General features: G+C 43.9%; 8 protein-coding genes across 9 annotated transcripts; 4 read left to right on the top strand and 4 right to left on the bottom strand.

Annotated features, from left to right (window-relative positions):
- The first annotated feature begins 292 nt into the window (after nucleotides 1-292).
- On the top strand, nucleotides 293-3,255 carry LOC120458575 (Krueppel homolog 2). Its single transcript, XM_039646274.2, has 5 exons — nucleotides 293-448; nucleotides 1,708-1,970; nucleotides 2,028-2,277; nucleotides 2,335-2,468; nucleotides 2,532-3,255. The coding sequence occupies exons 2-5, from the start codon at nucleotides 1,750-1,752 to the stop codon at nucleotides 2,755-2,757; spliced, it is 831 nt and encodes a 276-aa protein (XP_039502208.1). The 5' UTR covers nucleotides 293-448; nucleotides 1,708-1,749; the 3' UTR covers nucleotides 2,758-3,255.
- A 199-nt stretch (nucleotides 3,256-3,454) lies between these two features.
- Nucleotides 3,455-4,763, bottom strand: LOC120458574 (CD2 antigen cytoplasmic tail-binding protein 2 homolog). Its single transcript, XM_039646273.2, has 3 exons — nucleotides 4,576-4,763; nucleotides 4,323-4,515; nucleotides 3,455-4,257 (listed from the first exon to the last, which is right to left on the bottom strand). Exons 1-3 carry the CDS (start codon nucleotides 4,677-4,679, stop codon nucleotides 3,592-3,594), a joined length of 963 nt encoding a protein of 320 aa, XP_039502207.1. The 5' UTR covers nucleotides 4,680-4,763; the 3' UTR covers nucleotides 3,455-3,591.
- Nucleotides 4,764-5,069: 306 nt separating this feature from the next.
- LOC120446979 (TBC1 domain family member 16) lies at nucleotides 5,070-8,114 on the top strand. Its single transcript, XM_039628254.2, has 2 exons — nucleotides 5,070-6,936; nucleotides 7,045-8,114. Exons 1-2 carry the CDS (start codon nucleotides 5,464-5,466, stop codon nucleotides 7,666-7,668), a joined length of 2,097 nt encoding a protein of 698 aa, XP_039484188.1. The 5' UTR covers nucleotides 5,070-5,463; the 3' UTR covers nucleotides 7,669-8,114.
- Nucleotides 8,115-8,186: 72 nt separating this feature from the next.
- On the bottom strand, nucleotides 8,187-9,518 carry LOC120446984 (transcription initiation factor IIB). Its single transcript, XM_039628284.1, has 4 exons — nucleotides 9,401-9,518; nucleotides 8,932-9,343; nucleotides 8,643-8,877; nucleotides 8,187-8,579 (listed from the first exon to the last, which is right to left on the bottom strand). Exons 1-4 carry the CDS (start codon nucleotides 9,415-9,417, stop codon nucleotides 8,296-8,298), a joined length of 948 nt encoding a protein of 315 aa, XP_039484218.1. The 5' UTR covers nucleotides 9,418-9,518; the 3' UTR covers nucleotides 8,187-8,295.
- Nucleotides 9,519-9,799: 281 nt separating this feature from the next.
- LOC120446992 (cilia- and flagella-associated protein 20) lies at nucleotides 9,800-10,803 on the top strand. The gene is made up of 2 exons (XM_039628296.2): nucleotides 9,800-10,275; nucleotides 10,335-10,803. The coding sequence occupies exons 1-2, from the start codon at nucleotides 10,000-10,002 to the stop codon at nucleotides 10,656-10,658; spliced, it is 600 nt and encodes a 199-aa protein (XP_039484230.1). The 5' UTR covers nucleotides 9,800-9,999; the 3' UTR covers nucleotides 10,659-10,803.
- On the bottom strand, nucleotides 10,728-11,930 carry LOC120446980 (methionine aminopeptidase 1D, mitochondrial). Its single transcript, XM_039628270.1, has 3 exons — nucleotides 11,792-11,930; nucleotides 11,062-11,735; nucleotides 10,728-11,002 (listed from the first exon to the last, which is right to left on the bottom strand). The coding sequence occupies exons 1-3, from the start codon at nucleotides 11,872-11,874 to the stop codon at nucleotides 10,806-10,808; spliced, it is 954 nt and encodes a 317-aa protein (XP_039484204.1). The 5' UTR covers nucleotides 11,875-11,930; the 3' UTR covers nucleotides 10,728-10,805.
- Nucleotides 11,931-12,702: 772 nt separating this feature from the next.
- LOC120458205 (ER lumen protein-retaining receptor) lies at nucleotides 12,703-13,855 on the bottom strand. 2 transcript variants are annotated; one of them, XM_039645783.2, is made up of 2 exons: nucleotides 13,702-13,855; nucleotides 12,703-13,629 (listed from the first exon to the last, which is right to left on the bottom strand). In XM_039645783.2, the coding sequence occupies exon 2, from the start codon at nucleotides 13,538-13,540 to the stop codon at nucleotides 12,902-12,904; it is 639 nt and encodes a 212-aa protein (XP_039501717.2). In that variant the 5' UTR covers nucleotides 13,541-13,629; nucleotides 13,702-13,855; the 3' UTR covers nucleotides 12,703-12,901. The 2 variants fall into 2 exon arrangements, with proteins under 2 accessions (XP_039501717.2, XP_043862845.1); XM_044006910.1 differs by having other exon boundaries at nucleotides 13,697-13,809.
- Nucleotides 13,856-14,358: 503 nt separating this feature from the next.
- On the top strand, nucleotides 14,359-15,487 carry LOC120458088 (small nuclear ribonucleoprotein-associated protein B). The gene is made up of 2 exons (XM_039645605.1): nucleotides 14,359-14,483; nucleotides 14,852-15,487. Exons 1-2 carry the CDS (start codon nucleotides 14,481-14,483, stop codon nucleotides 15,446-15,448), a joined length of 600 nt encoding a protein of 199 aa, XP_039501539.1. The 5' UTR covers nucleotides 14,359-14,480; the 3' UTR covers nucleotides 15,449-15,487.
- The last annotated feature ends 4 nt before the right edge of the window (nucleotides 15,488-15,491 follow it).

The following is a 15,491-nucleotide window of genomic DNA, read 5'->3' as shown; positions in this document are numbered from 1 at the left end:
GTATGCATGGACCATTACGTTTCGGATGGCCAATAGCCATGTTGAAATGTTATTTTTAGAAATAAAATATATTTCAAGCGTATGCATATAGACCATTCCATTTTTCAAAAATATATGTCAACGCTAATTAACATCGATTTATCGTAAAATCTTAAGATTATTCTTAGGTACAGACCAGAAAAGTATCCAGTATAGTAACGTATTTTAAAAAACATATTTTCAAATTTGACTGTATATTTAGTCGTTGTAACAGAGCGATAAGGATCGCTGGCAGCCCTGTGCGTAGCCTAGTTCATTTCTATCGAGCTGGTTCAGTTTCTCCCGTCCATCTCTAGTTCGCACGGGAGCCCCGACCAAAGTAATACGTATTAATTTACGAGAAAAACTTGTGTTTAATTTAAAGTCACATCATATCACAGGATAAAACATACCTGCTGCTTAGTTAGAGGTAAGTGTATAGCCTACGCAAATTCAGGAAAATCAGTACCTCGCCAGTACTGCAGCTCAAAACGAATTTTCATCGACATCCAGGCGATTAAAGACCAACTTTCTTCGCTTGACGTCGTTCCAAAATCGGATAAAAGTGTAGCTAACCCAGTGATTACACTGCTGAAATATGCAGGTCGGCATTTGGACTTGCTCCGCGACTTCCGGGCAGGGGAGGAAGCATCCAATTTCGGAGCGCAACCGAACCGAATTTCCACAGCCCGGCGCGAAAAGCCCTGCACTTTGATTTCGTTCCCGTTCATTGCGGAGTTCAGTCGGGTCAATCAGCCTCAATTTGCGAGCGGTACCTTCCAAATCTCTGACGTGTACCTGTGTCCGTTTGATCTGCCCATAATGTGACATCATAGAACATATATTTCTGAAAAAATTGTGCTTTCGACTCGGTGTGCATGAATAATGTGCGGGGGGCAAGTGCTGCCTAAAGTTGACTAGCTGACCCACTTCCGTTGAAGGACCCTCCGTCCACAGATCCCAATCGATACGACTGCCCCACTGCCCGTGTCATTACTCACCAGGTGTATCGAAAGTACACGTAGGATGGACCCACTCCGTCGGGTTTACTTCATCGCCCCCTTCCACCTGTTGCCACCTGTTTGTGCTTCAATATTTTGACGTGTATTTCGTAACAACATGCACATTGTGCGGTGTCTTGCAGTTTTCACTTCGGTCTTCGTATCGAAATCTTAGCGCTTAACGCGCTAGACATCGTAAACCGCATACTTAAGAAATATAATTGCCGAACCGTAAGAGTACATGATAGTTTAGTGATGGCTCTACTGTTTTCTTTTTCGGTTGCCTCATGCAAAGCACTGTCCATAATGGTGGGCAAGTCATCTTGGCTAAAGCGAACATTAAAACGCCTTCTGGGCAAGCCCGTTCTCGTTTTAAGTGCGTTGGCCAACGACTTTCCATTTGACTGGTTTAACAGTTGGCCCTAACTTTCAATTAAAACCTGAAGCGCGTGGCACTGAGGCACTGAAAAGCGGAGTTCAGTCTAATCCTGGAGTCATAGAGGGCAGATTTCGTGGGCTGTTCATTAGGTTTGAACACTAACACATCAGATAACGCCGCGGTTACTTAGCCGGGGTTCTCTTATCACTGACTGTGCCCAAGATAGCAGCCAAATTCCCGCCGATAAGGCCGAAAGTAACCTTATAACAATTTTCTCTTCATTTCTGCCTTTTCATAACTGACTTGCAGACTGAAAACTGAACAGTAAGCGAGCACAGAAGCAAATTCATCATGAGCACACCCACCGACCAACCACCGCGCTCCGAGGGCGCCGAGACCAACAGCTCCGAGGGATCCTCACAGCAGCAGGAGCAACAGCAGCAATCTCAATCACAGAACGTACCGGCCAAGCTCCTGCAGCATTTCCAGACAAACCGCATAGATTCCGCGCTATGGGCACTACGTCTATTGGTTATCTTCTTTACCGTCAGTTACGTGCTGCCCATCTTTACGTGAGTATAGGCGTTTTTCACATTGACCTACTCTAATTGTCGTTTACTTTACCACAGCTCACAGCAGAGCGCATTCAGTAAGGTCTTGCTGGCCAATGCCGCCATCTCTGCCTTGCGCTTGCACCAGAGAGTGCCCGCCTTCTCATTCAGTCGGGAGTTCCTTGCTCGATTGTTTGCCGAGGACTCGTGTCACTACATGATGTACTCCCTGATCTTTTTCAACATCCGGCCATCGCTGCTGGTTCTGATTCCCGTGCTGCTGTACTCAGTTCTGCACGCCTCCAGCTACTCGCTTAAGCTGCTGGATGTAAGGAAAGCAATATTTACAAATGTGGCACTTGTCTAATAAGAAATGTACTTACAGCTGATTGGCCAGAACTCGTGGTGGGGTGCACGTTTCATCATCTCCATTGTGGAGTTCCAGGCGGCGAATATCCTGAAGGCCACTGCATTCTGCGAGATCTTCATCATGCCCTACGCCATTGTGCTGACCTTCATGTGAGTTTTGACAAATATCTTTCGAGTAGAATGCACTTGAACACAGTATAATTTTTATTTCAGGAACCACGCTGGACTGATGACCCCCATTATTTACTACCACTATCTGGTGATGCGCTACAGCTCGCGTCGCAATCCCTATCCGCGCACTGCTTTTGCCGAGCTCCGCATAACCTTTGAGGCGCTGGCCGCCCGCTCCCCGCCCGCCGTTGGCAAGATCATCCGTGGAGGCATTGGGTTCGTCAACCGCTTGGCGCCGCAGCCACAGCCGGCTCCAGCGCAAGAGTAGACACGACCAGCAGTCAGCGGAAACAACAATCAAAAGACATGAATAAGCTTATTTAAATACCAGTTCACATTGCATAGACGTTCACACTGGAGATTGGGGTTCATCCGTTTTATTTGTTAGCCGAAATTCGTAGCACCTTTTCAAAGTGAAACTCGTTATTTTACACCAGATTGTTTCGGCATTTAAGTTTAAATTTAACTATGTATTATTGTAGTTTTCGAGTGCATCAAGTTTTTTCCATCACACACAATGTGAACACGCACGAAATCCGCCTTGGAGAATCAAGGGCGCGTATTATTATATTTAAATCCCAAACAAATTATTTCAATTTGTTTTGCTTTAACTTATATGTTCAAAATACTGATCAAACTCAAAACCTGGACGGATAACGCTGCTAATAATTATTTACATTTATTTTGTATGAGTGTGTAAAGATTCGAAGAACAAAACAAAGTACAGTAAAATTAAATAAAGAAAAAGTTTGAGAAGGTAATTCAACTTATATATTTGTTTTCTTTTATGTATATTGCATTGTCGTCTTGCTATACAGACAAGTAAGTAAATATTTATCTGGCCTGCGGGTATCCTTGAGAAGCTTCCAGCATGCGTATTCATTACACGCTAGGTTAATATAGCCTACATCCTACAAGTAACTTGGGTATACATTCTTTAGCATACCTGGCGCAAACAAATTCCATCAATCATATGAACTTTATTTTAACTTCAAACCAAGTGTAAGTTAAGTGAAAGGATAGAGTATACAGTTTTTATAGAACAAGGTATATTTTCAGAAAACTAATAAAAGCCACAAATTTATTATTCGTTACCTAAAGACTACAAGTACAAATCGAAGTCTATGCGGTTGCTAGTATAGAAATTTGTGTTTTCCCCGCACTTTCGTACATAGACTCCGTTTTTGAAGTAGTTCTCTTGGGACCATTTCAACATTTTCTCCGTAGAAAAGGGGCCCTGGATTTCAGTCTCATCCTGTGACCATTTAAACTCCCAGGTCACCTCCGAGGTAGTCGTCGCTGGTTTGGAGCTATCATTTGATGCCTTGGACCGCTCCAATTCTTTCGTTTCGAAATCATCTGCATACATATCAATATCATCGGCTACTTTGGGTTTGCTCGTTCCTGGCAAATCTGCGATCTTGGCCTTGATGCTTTCGTAGGTATCCTGATATATATCCATATTCCCCGTTTTCGAAAGAATCTCGTTGGCCAGCTCGGTGAGCTGAGAGATTTCCTGTGTCTTTGGGTCAACAATGCCGGCCTTTTTCTGCTTAATCCTCTGAAGGGTTGTTAGGACGGGACGCTGACTTCCCAGACGCTGCAGGGCCATCTTGACGGTTTCTCCCTGTTTCATAAACTCCAGCATTTTCATCAGGTTCATGGACAAGTTAAAGGCCTTGCCCGCGGTTTCGTTCTTATCCTCATCTGAGGAGTTCGAGTTTTGGTCATCTTTGGCCGGGTCAAACGCGTTCTTCTGTGTGCCTATCTGTTATACAAATATTGCTTATGAAGCAAATGTTTGTGCCCAAGCCACAATGATGGAATCTTTACCTTTACCCAGTCGATGTTGTCCAACCAATTGTCCTTTGCTTCCGTCTCCTTGTTCCAATGGTAGTGTCCATCTTTGTCGAAGTGTCCCTCCTCCAGTTCTTCCTTCATATTAAAGGGTGTTACCTTTACATCGTCTTCCACTTTTGCCACGCCCTCCTCACCGCCTTCAATGTCGCTATCATTGAGATATTCCCTACAAAGAAAAAGTACCGAAATCAAAACAATCAATTGTTTGCAGGTTTGGAAGCATTACCTTTCGTAGTCGTCAGAATCCTCTTCATCTGAGTCAAGCGTGTGTTTTTTGAAGGATTCCTCTTGCACTTTTTGGGATCCCGGGTGCTTTCTCTTGCTTGCCATTTTATCAAAAACTCAAAACAAACCTTAAGGCAAAGTAAATACTTTCACGCGTTTATTGATTCTAATTATCTTAGTAAAGGTAAATATGAATATATCGATAGTAGACGGTATATATGAGCATATCGATAGGTAAATGAAACATATTCTGTTCCAAATCCAATGTTCCTGTAGTTGCTAAATTGTTTTCGAAATTAATTTTAAATAGGTTTATATATTATGTTTTATATTCCATTTTATATAGAGTTTGATTAGAAAAAGAAAACTTTTAAAAATAGTCTAAGTCTTTATTGACTTGCATACTAATTTAAGAGATATAAAATTCAAATTTTAGTATTTAATTCATCATCTCTTTTTTTTATAATTATAACATTGCCTTGCATTTTCTATATGCAAAAAATAACACAAAAAATTGTAAACAGTTTTTTAAGTATCGAAACAAGCTGTAAGCCCATTGACTGTGAACTGCGATTGCGCTGAGTTTTCACGTAAATTCTTTTCCTCCAATGTCATCCTGCTTGTGAGAGGCCCCTAGAATCAAAAGTTAAGTTTCTTTTTAACCAATCCGCTGTGTTACAATAAATTGTCAGATCAAAGGTTTAGACAACCAATTCCTAAAATTATGGTAACCAGCAACCGCCATAATCAAATAAAGATCCGCCAAACCAAAAGCTAACCACTGAAAAAGTCTCCCTACCGCCCCAATAGTAAATCCGTAAAGAGTACTCCGTAAAGGGAACCTAGTTCATCATATAGTTACCCGCTCAAGAATATCAAAATCGAGACCATGCCCATAGGAAGCATTATCAAAAAAGCTTCCAGTTTTATACTGGGTGACGAGAGATTGGACAGAAAAATCGATATTTCTTACGAAGACAACGAAATCCTCTTCTGCAAGAATAACGTCTGCATCCATCCGCCCACAATCGCCCGCGATGAGTCGGATATACTGCACAATCCGGGCTATCTGACCTGTACGACAAAGACCTTTGTGGATCAGTATAATAGCGCCAAGAGGCCCACGCTCCTGCTCACCTGGATACCGAATTCGTCGCTATGCAAGTACACCAATCTGAACACCGACGATTGCCGCGGTCAATGCAATCCGAGGAGCAGGTCGCCGGACTCCCGAAACGGCTACTGCCAGGTGACCATACCGCAGACGATTAAGGAACAGGACATCCGGGAAGAGGACGAGAGCGCGGCGGATATGCAGGAACTAAAGAATGAACTGCAACCACTGCTGGGTGGCCAAACCGCATCCATAGACGACCTGACCGCTCTGCTGAAGAATAACCCCATCACATCGGTGAACATAACGATATCCAATCCGCAGATCGAGAACAGCAATATATCGCAGTCCTTCAACTGCATCACCATCCGGCCGGATGGAAATAATTGTTCCGATTGCACGAATGGTTCTGAAGTGGCAGCCGATAACCCAAAGTGGACGACCCCGGAACTGCTGGCCTTCAAGCACAACCTGGAGTTTCCGGATAGCGGCAATTCGACGCCAGCCGATCGCCAAAAATCCGCGATGAAGTGCCGCCATTTTTCCGTTGACCTGAGTCAAATGCGTTCGCTGCGCCTTTTCTTCAACGACGACAACTGTACTTCCGGTCAGTTGGTTATCGCGTCGCGGGAGTCGCAGTACAAGATCCTTCATTTCCACTACGGTGGCTTGGATCACCTAGCCCAGGTGCTGCACCAGTGGCATTGCTTTCTGCACAACATCACATCGGAAACGGGCCAGGATAAGTTCGATTTGCCGTACAGGCACTTCATGGTCTGTCGGCCAGAGGTCAAGAAATCCGAAATGCATCCGGACGAGGGCGATGTCAAGAAGATAACCACGAACTTTTTCTACGGCACGCTGCTCAATGAAAAGGGGCAGATCGAGGACGACTTGCTGCTCCGTAAGTGTGTTTTCTTTGGAGGATTGGAGAAGAGTCTGCGAAAGACGGTGTGGCCATTCCTCCTAAAGTGCTACTCATTCTCGTCGACATTCGAGGATCGCGCAGTGCTCATGGACATCAAGCGGCAGGAGTACGAGGAAATTACGCGAAAGCGCCTGTACTCCATGTCGCCGGAACAGCAAATTCACTTCTGGAAGACCGTGCAGATTGTGGTGGAGAAGGATGTGGTTCGAACGGATCGCACCAATCCCTTTTTCTGCGGCGACGATAATCCCAACACCGAGGTCATGAAAAACATTCTGCTAAACTTTGCCGTATACAACACCGGAATGTCCTATTCCCAGGTGGGTCCCCGATCTATTTAATGGTCCGACTAGCTTTTCCAAAAGTCCTATATATATTATAATTATCAATGGAGAACGATTTTAATTATATATTTTTATAATATACAGGGTATGAGTGATCTCCTTGCGCCTGTCCTGTGCGAAGTTCAAAACGAGTCCGAGACCTTCTGGTGCTTCGTGGGCCTGATGCAGCGGGCATTCTTCGTATGCACGCCCACCGACCGGGACGTGGACCACAATCTGAGCTACTTGCGCGAACTGATCCGGATAATGCTGCCGCACTTCTACAAGCACCTGGAGCAGCACAACGACTCCATGGAGCTGCTCTTCTGCCACCGATGGCTGCTGTTGTGCTTTAAGCGCGAGTTCACCGAAGCGGTGGTCATACGGATGTGGGAGGCGTGCTGGTCGAACTACTTGACAGACTACTTTCATCTGTTCCTCTGCTTGGCCATCATTGCTGTCTATGCGGACGATGTGGTGGCCCAGAATCTGCGTCCGGACGAGATGCTGCTGCACTTCAGTTCGCTGGCCATGTACATGGACGGCCAGCTGATATTGCGAAAGGCGCGCGGCCTGCTCCACCAGTACCGGCAGCTGCCGAAGATCCCGTGCACCCTGAGTGGCCTGTGCAAGCGATGTGGTCCAGGGATGTGGGACTCCGAGCATCGCCCGGCGCTGGAGTGCGTTGGCCACAGTGATGACGAAAAGTGCTCGCTCTCTATTGACTAGTTATCTAATATATACACTGTTTAAAATCAGCAATAACTATTGTTGGCGACTGATATAATTCGTCATTTACTATTAGCACATGTATTATGCTTTGGATTTATTTGTTTGCTGTCGTGCTTAGCTCACCAAATGAAGTTAGCCTTTTACTACGTTTAAACGCCCGCTTTATTTGCAATTGATAATGTTGAATGTTACAGATTGGTCTTATTTGCAAATATTTTATCCATTTATATTATTACAAATTACTTAAAGCTTATTTATAAACAGAGTACGTGGTTTGTAAAACTTAATTTCGCAAATAACTGGCAAATAAACGTAGTATGCAATTATTGTTTCTGGTTACTAGCTTATTTATAATCGGCTATTCCCAAGATACACAAAAAATGTAAAAACTAAAACAAGCAAGCAAAGTATTACGAACATTGGAATAAAGTTCAAAAACTGTATGGGTTTAACTCAGCTAATTAATTTAACAATGATTTAATTATGTTTTGATTGGTCCAACAGTTCTATTTGAATATTAGTTATGCTAACTTTATTTAATAAAATCGTACTTTGTGATTAAATTAGGAATTTTCCTTCACTTAACGTTAGCGTTAGTATTGAGCATCGGATCTACGAAAAGATTCACATCTGTGGTAACTGATCAATTGGAGTAGTAAACTTAAAGTCCTCGGGGAAGAGCTTAGCTGCGTGCGGATACATAAGTTTGTAGGACTGTCTGATGGTGACGTCCGCAACACCAGCTATATCACCGATATCCTTCTGACTTCTTTTATGCTCAGATGCTTGTGAGGCCATATAGATTGCGGCTGCGGCCACCGAAATCGGCGAACGTCCCGGAACAATATCCATCTCGACGGCTTTCTTTGCAATGTGCGTGGCAGCGCGTTGAACCATATTCGGGAGGTCTGATAAGAAGTATAGGTATTACTCCTGCTACCTTCAAGTACCGAAAATGTAGAGACACTTACCCAAGTTAGCGCAGAAGCGGCACATGAAGTCCGCAGTGGTTATAAGATCTACACTAGTCTCAAGGGCCTTCAGTGTTAGCTTAAAGCAACGGCCAATCTCTTTTTTGCTGATCTTGCTAACAGCACATATTTCCTTAAAAGTGCGAGGAACTCCCTCTTGACGACAAGCAATATACAGACAAGCGGATGCCTTAGCATCATTGGAACGACCCTTGAGGTTCTTTCCATCATGCACCTAGAAGAAAACTGCATGAGGATTCCGCCAAATCAACCAGAACTCGACTTTCACCTGTTTAAACAAGTTGTTGGCCCGATCGACAATGGTTTTGGGCAAGTTAATGCGATCAGCCATTGAGGATATCTCCTTAAAGGCGGATATCAGGGAGCGATCGGAACTGCTCATGGTGCGTCTGTTTTGGTACTTGGGGGCTCCAAAGGCGTCAAAGGATGCGGATCCAGTGCCCGGACCAATTATGGTGGACAAGTCGCCGCCACTGAGCAGCGGATTCTCCGGTCCACCGACACGACTGGGATCCACGCCGCTCTTCTCGTTACTAAAAGTACGCCACTCGGAGCCCACATCAATTACGCGGTCGCCAACCACCAGACCACACTCGGAGCAAATCATGTCGCCAGCCCTGTAGTCCTCGATCAGCGGAGATTCGGGGTGTGCGTAGCAGCACACCTTGTTGTTGTCCAATCTGCAAGCAGTAAGCCATTATCGAAGTCCACACACTGATAGGAAACCCGACTTTTACCTCGATGTCGATGCCATTTGTACTCTGTAAGCTGTATATTTTTTTAATACTCACATCAACTGGTGATGTGACCTGGCTCGATAACTGTTTAGGCATTCCATTGTTACGCTTTAACGATATCGGAATATCGGGAAGTCAGCTATCGTTGCAAAAGCCGTAAACTTTCATAATTTGTTTACGTTTCCTTGCAATTAATAATTAATATACAATCAACAATAGCATTTTATTTTGATACCTATTTGTTCATTTATTAAATTAAATCGTTTACCCATAGTGGTTACAAGTTACCTTTGTATTTCTCTTCCACCGTTCCATAAGCAAGGACCATCATAATTTCAAACCCCGCATAAACATGCAAGCATTTTCAAACAATTTGAAAGGTGGCAGCTCTGTTCCTTTATTGTTATGGCAACAACAGGATGCCGTGCTAAACAAATTCATTGACATGAGAAAATAATCTAGTTCCGTATTGATGTTCGTAGTTTGTACGAGTTTCGGCTGTGCAAAAAATTATCGGCCAACTTTAACTGGCCCTATATAAATTTCGAAGAGACTATACTATCCGTGGGCCCAACCGGTCACTGCACAGCAGTCGCGAAATGTTCAAAAACACTTTCCAATCAGGATTCCTATCGATTCTGTACAGTATTGGCTCGAAGCCCTTGCAGCTGTGGGATAAGAAGGTGCGCAATGGACACATCAAGCGGATCACGGACAACGACATACAGAGCCTCGTGCTGGAGATAGTCGGCACCAATGTCAGCACCACGTTCATAACATGTCCGGCGGATCCGAAGAAGACGCTGGGCATCAAACTGCCCTTCTTGGTGATGATCATCAAGAACATGAAGAAGTACTTTACCTTCGAAGTTCAGGTAAGCTTAGTGATCCTCTTTCAGAAGCCGGTCATTCCAAGATTTCCTCCCCTAATCAGGTTCTCGATGACAAGAACGTACGGCGAAGGTTCAGGGCCAGTAACTACCAGTCGACAACTCGTGTCAAGCCTTTCATTTGCACCATGCCCATGCGATTGGACGAGGGATGGAACCAGATCCAGTTCAACCTGTCCGACTTCACGCGTCGCGCATATGGCACAAATTATGTGGAGACACTCCGTGTACAGATTCATGCTAATTGCCGCATTAGACGTGTATACTTCTCCGATCGTCTCTACTCGGAGGATGAACTGCCGCCGGAGTTTAAGCTCTTCCTTCCCATTCAGAAGCCGGTGCAGAAGTCCAATGCAATTTGTAGCTAAATTCTGTTTGCCTCATCAATCAATTAGAGCACCTAACCAGACGGAGACGACGATTAAAACGGCACAAAATGCACAAGACTGCCATCCAGCACTCATTTAACACTTTATGGGAATCACGAATAAAAATTGCATCATGTACATAAAATCCTATCGATCTCTTGTAAGTATCTCCGTTCCCGTCTCGGTTATCAGAATAGTGTGCTCAAACTGGGCGCTGCGTGCGCCATCCAAGCTAATCGCCGTCCAGCCATCTTCCAGCACAGCTATATCTGCTCCGCCCAGGGACAGAATGGGTTCAATGGTGAAGGTCATGCCGGGCTGCATTTTCCCAGGAAACTCATTGTCTATGATGGGCAATGTGATTTGATTACTATTATTTTAAGGAGTCGTCAAAAGTACTTACAATAGTGGAGTATCTCTGGAGGGCCGTGGAAATAGCTTCCGATTCCGTGTCCTATGAAAGCAGCTATCGATGCAAGGTCATGTTCGTCGCAATATCTGTCTATGAACTTTCCAATCTCATTGAACTCCACGCCGGGAGCGCACAGCGAAATGCACTGATCCAAACAGGATTTAGTAGCCTCCACGAGGAAGCTTCCCCGCTCGTCCACGTCGCCCACCAGAAATGTTTCCGAACAGTCGCCATGGTAGCCGTTCAAAAAGACTGTGACATCAATATTTATAATATCGCCGTTGGCCAACTGGCGGTCATCTGGAATTCCGTGACAGGCGATATTGTTGATCGACGTGCAAATAGACTTCGGAAAACCGGCGTATCTGAGGGGTGACGGGTAGGCTTTGGACTCGAGAATTCTCTCATGTGCAAAGGCATCGATTTGGTCGGTGGTTCTGCCAACTGTTGCCAGTTTACCGCATTCGCGTAGTATTTTAGCCGCTAGTCTTCCGCTCAGACGCATTGCATCAATCTGATCCTTCGTTTTGATTTCGGGGGTTCCCAGCGTGTTGCCCGGTGGCAGGTTCTTGAAGTAGTAAGCCGGTTTCTCGATCTCCTCGGGAACACAACGTTCCGGGGAAACCAGGCCGGTGGACACGATCTGTTCATATTTGCCAGTATCTCTGCAAGTGCACCCATTAGAAAAGAGTCATGGAACAGATGAAGGTGCATCCCATACCCCTTAGCTTTGCCGAACTGGAATAAGTTTCTGGCAGTGGTTTTCTGGCGTATTAACCGATTTAAAAAACCAATTCTTCCCATTTTGTTTTGATTATGACATTTTTGCAGTGTGACCGTGTCGAAAACTGTTTAAGAGATAACAGTTCAGTATTAGTGGCATTCCCCACATTTTTGATGAACACACTGTGCTTAAAGTTTTTGGTAACTGAAAAATGTGAATTACTTTATAAAGTTCTGACCTAATTTTGTACTTCGTAATCTAGTAAATAAAAGAACATTGAGTATGTTTATTTTACTTTGTTTATAATATAATATCTGCAAAAGTGTTTAAAATATTGTTTATGCCACATTAGGTTCGTATTGATTTCGTACATGATCTCTCCTTTTAAATAAAATGTTTGATTTGTTGGTATGATTGCAAAGCGTGCACGGCGAAAAAAGGGTATTGCAGAAATGTAATACATCTTTCGGAATTCAATAAAAGTTGTGCAAAGCAGCACATGGAGTTGCTTCGATCCTGCGGCCTGTTTTTCAAAATATGTATATAATATGTATGTATGTTGACATCGCTCATCATTAACTTTACTATTAGCCACACAATAAGACTTAAACTTACTCGGATTTTTAGGATACAGTCGGCTTAACAGCTATTTAATGCATAACTTTAAATTCTTAATTAAACAAAGAAGTCTAAGACCTCTTTTGTGATACTATTGCGAATCAGATAAGCCTCCGCACAAATGAGAAAACATGGTTTAAATTTTGTTAATTAACGTTATCTCTTACTGGAGTAATGTTTTAATATTTTTGAATTCTAAAATTTGTGGTAGCCGAGTGTGTGCAGTTCGGAAAACGGAGATTAATACATTTGTCACATTTCCAATGTACGATGTCGGTATTGCAAGATAGTTTACTTTCGATTTTCGGTTTATTTCTCATAAAATAATTACAACTTAGGCGCTCCCCTCGATTCTGTATCTTTTGTATAATATGAACGAAATACGCGTTGTCAAACGGCCCGTGGATCGCTCGCTTGTTTACTCTGACCTCGATTGATGATGTGTACCGACAAAAAACAAATGCCCCACATCTATGCAAGTGCATCCGCTTATGCCGGCAGCTGGAGCTTCTTGCCCTTAAGAACTTTGGTAATGTATAAGTAGAAGAAGTCGCAGTACAAAACAGTCTGGACAACTCCGGCGAAGATCGCGATGAGGTCGTAGTGCGACTCGACCATGTACCGGTAGACCCAATTGAGCAAGTAGAGTGCGCGGTATGATCCCAGGGCGAAGAGGTAGTGGCTAGTGATGGACTCGGCCTCGCCGGTTCTGCTCACGAGGAACAGTTGCGGCAGAATGGCCACCGATTCCAGATAGATCGAGAAGGTCCATAGCACCTCCATCACGGTAAACTCATGGTTGATCACCAGCGCGAGCAGGGCGCACGGCACCAGCAGGAATTCGATGCGGAACGAGTCGTGGTTGTGGTCGTAGGTGGCCTTAAACTTGACGTACATCAGGTACACGGTGGCACCGGACGTGGCCAGGAACAGTACCTTCATCACCGAGTTGTACAAGCTCACATAAGTTGTGAACAGATCCAGGTACCGCGTCAGGTAGACTACGGCGAACAGGATCTGCGACTTGCCCGATATTCCGGCGCACGAACGGGTCTTCCATATTTTCAGCAGCAGTATTATGATGGCAAACACATGCGATAGATCTCCAGCAAAGCGAAAGATATTCATCCTGACCTAATCCGCCGACTTGGCTACTTGTCTGTCCGGTTGGCTGCTTGTTTGTTTTGTACCCTTTCGCTGCGTCTCGGAACGCACGCCTATATGAAAATGGAAATGTATACTATAGCAAGAATGTCGGTATCCAGTGTTTCAACAGCTGCATACGTTACCAAAATTACTTTTCGCCTAATTTGCCAACGAGTAGAAAACTGAGGGCTTTGCCGCTACCTCAAAAAACTTCTTAGAGAAGAGAGTTTATAATGACGTGGCCGACTTATCGGCTTTGTCCAGGGATGGCACTAGTTCTGTGCTGGAGAAGTATTCGATAACTAAGAACATTTGAAATAACTATATATAATGGATATAAAAACGTCTCTTCTTTTGTTATGTGACGTACTGTCATGTTTTAATGAGCGTATATTGACTACTTACGGGGCAGGGTCATTAAGGAAACAAATTTTGGTATAAAGTACATTTAAAAGAAAACAGCTGTTCCATGATACCACACTTCTGCAACAAAACAACCAAAAAATGCAATAGCTTAGCCGTTAAAAACGTAATTCCCAAGTATATAATATTAAATTTCTGATAAATAAGGCCATTATAACGAAACACTTCTTTAAATTAGTTTTTAAGTATATTTGGTATCTAACATAAATTAAAAAGCTAAAAATAGCACTGTTAAATAAAGTAGTTTCCCATAATTACTTGACTACTTCTAATAAAAAATGCTGATATGTCGCTGCTACATAAAATAAAAGCAATAAATGGCAATAATCAAAGAATCAAAATCAAACAAATTTATATTCGATAGGCTCGATTGAAAAATACTAGAAAACGCTGACTACAGCACACGCCACTAGATTTATTCTTTATGCCTATCGAAAAAAGCCGTGGGTTCCGGCATCTGTATTTTATTTACCAGCGGTATAATTAATATAGAAATAAAATGGTAAGTAAAAATAATGTTCTACACATCTAAATGCAATGGTTAAGTTTTGTTTAGTTTTAGTAATCTATAGTTACTTTCGCGGTTACGATTTCATATTTACATTGGCTAATACATCCATACAAACATGCATGCGAATAAATATTACAAATTGTTTTTGCAAATTAACAAATTTTTATATTTTTTGAATTAAATGCAGAAGCTCGACACTACGCTGATATTTAATAGTCTAAATTCCGTGGTTTTATGACAAGATTGGTTGTAAATCCCGGCTTAAAAAAAAAGAGGCAAAATGGCTTGCAGAAGATGGCGCGACTTTTATTCATGCAATTCTATTTCACAATTAAATCCTTTGTATTCCTTTCTTATAGACAATCGGCAAGAACAACAAAATGATTCAGCACCTGAATTATCGGGTGCGAATCGTGCTTCAGGACTCGCGTACCTTCATCGGTACCTTTAAAGCCTTTGACAAACACATGAACTTGATCCTAGGAGATTGCGAGGAGTTCCGTAAGATTCGCTCGAAGAATTCAAAGGTGCCGGAGCGCGAGGAGAAGCGCGTTCTGGGCTTTGTATTGCTGCGCGGCGAGAACATAGTTTCCCTGACGGTGGAGGGACCACCGCCGCCAGAAGAGGGCCTGCCCCGAGTTCCCATTCCGGGAGCAGCTCCTGGCCCGGGAATTGGTCGCGTGGCCGGACGCGGAGTGCCCATCAATATGTCCGCCGTGCCAGCAGGTCTCCAGGGTCCCGTGAGAGGTGTGGGCGGACCCGCCCAACAGCACATGGCTCCAATGGGACGAGGAGTGCCCCGAGCTCCGATGATGGGTGCCCCGCCACCGGGCATGATTCCCGGCGGCATGCCCTCGATGCCAGGAAACATGGGACGCGGTGCTCCCCCACCGATGCGCGGTCCGCCACCCAGCATGATCCGTGGAGCACCACCACCGGGCAGGGGTGGCTATTAAATATAAAGTACAAACTAATAAAAACTCATTTAGAAAACACTCC

Source organism: Drosophila santomea, chromosome 2L (genome assembly GCF_016746245.2).
Source record: "Drosophila santomea strain STO CAGO 1482 chromosome 2L, Prin_Dsan_1.1, whole genome shotgun sequence".
Taxonomy (NCBI): domain Eukaryota; kingdom Metazoa; phylum Arthropoda; class Insecta; order Diptera; family Drosophilidae; genus Drosophila; species Drosophila santomea.
Note: the sequence above shows the minus strand (reverse complement) of the source record. Positions and strands in the feature narration are given on the sequence as shown.

Bases quoted from the DNA above. Each gene is read 5' to 3' on its own strand.
- LOC120458205 (XM_039645783.2), bottom strand. From the start codon at position 13,540: ATGAATATCTTTCGCTTTGCTGGAGATCTATCGCATGTGTTTGCCATC.
- LOC120446979 (XM_039628254.2), top strand. From the start codon at position 5,464: ATGCCCATAGGAAGCATTATCAAAAAAGCTTCCAGTTTTATACTGGGT. The intron at 6,937-7,044 runs GTGGGTCCCCGA...TATAATATACAG, and splicing joins CCGGAATGTCCTATTCCCAG to GGTATGAGTGATCTCCTTGC.
- LOC120458574 (XM_039646273.2), bottom strand. From the start codon at position 4,679: ATGGCAAGCAAGAGAAAGCACCCGGGATCCCAAAAAGTGCAAGAGGAA. The intron at 4,516-4,575 runs GTAATGCTTCCA...TTTTCTTTGTAG, and splicing joins GATTCTGACGACTACGAAAG to GGAATATCTCAATGATAGCG. The intron at 4,258-4,322 runs GTAAAGATTCCA...TTTGTATAACAG, and splicing joins ACAACATCGACTGGGTAAAG to ATAGGCACACAGAAGAACGC.
- LOC120446980 (XM_039628270.1), bottom strand. From the start codon at position 11,874: ATGGGAAGAATTGGTTTTTTAAATCGGTTAATACGCCAGAAAACCACT. The intron at 11,736-11,791 runs GTATGGGATGCA...GTGCACTTGCAG, and splicing joins CAGTTCGGCAAAGCTAAGGG to AGATACTGGCAAATATGAAC. The intron at 11,003-11,061 runs GTAAGTACTTTT...TGCCCATCATAG, and splicing joins TCCAGAGATACTCCACTATT to ACAATGAGTTTCCTGGGAAA.
- LOC120446992 (XM_039628296.2), top strand. From the start codon at position 10,000: ATGTTCAAAAACACTTTCCAATCAGGATTCCTATCGATTCTGTACAGT. The intron at 10,276-10,334 runs GTAAGCTTAGTG...TCCCCTAATCAG, and splicing joins ACTTTACCTTCGAAGTTCAG to GTTCTCGATGACAAGAACGT.
- LOC120446984 (XM_039628284.1), bottom strand. The intron at 8,878-8,931 runs GTGAAAGTCGAG...GTTTTCTTCTAG, and splicing joins CCAACAACTTGTTTAAACAG to GTGCATGATGGAAAGAACCT. The intron at 8,580-8,642 runs GTAAGTGTCTCT...ACTTCTTATCAG, and splicing joins CCGCTTCTGCGCTAACTTGG to ACCTCCCGAATATGGTTCAA.
- LOC120458575 (XM_039646274.2), top strand. From the start codon at position 1,750: ATGAGCACACCCACCGACCAACCACCGCGCTCCGAGGGCGCCGAGACC. The intron at 2,278-2,334 runs GTAAGGAAAGCA...ATGTACTTACAG, and splicing joins ACTCGCTTAAGCTGCTGGAT to CTGATTGGCCAGAACTCGTG. The intron at 2,469-2,531 runs GTGAGTTTTGAC...TTTTTATTTCAG, and splicing joins GCCATTGTGCTGACCTTCAT to GAACCACGCTGGACTGATGA.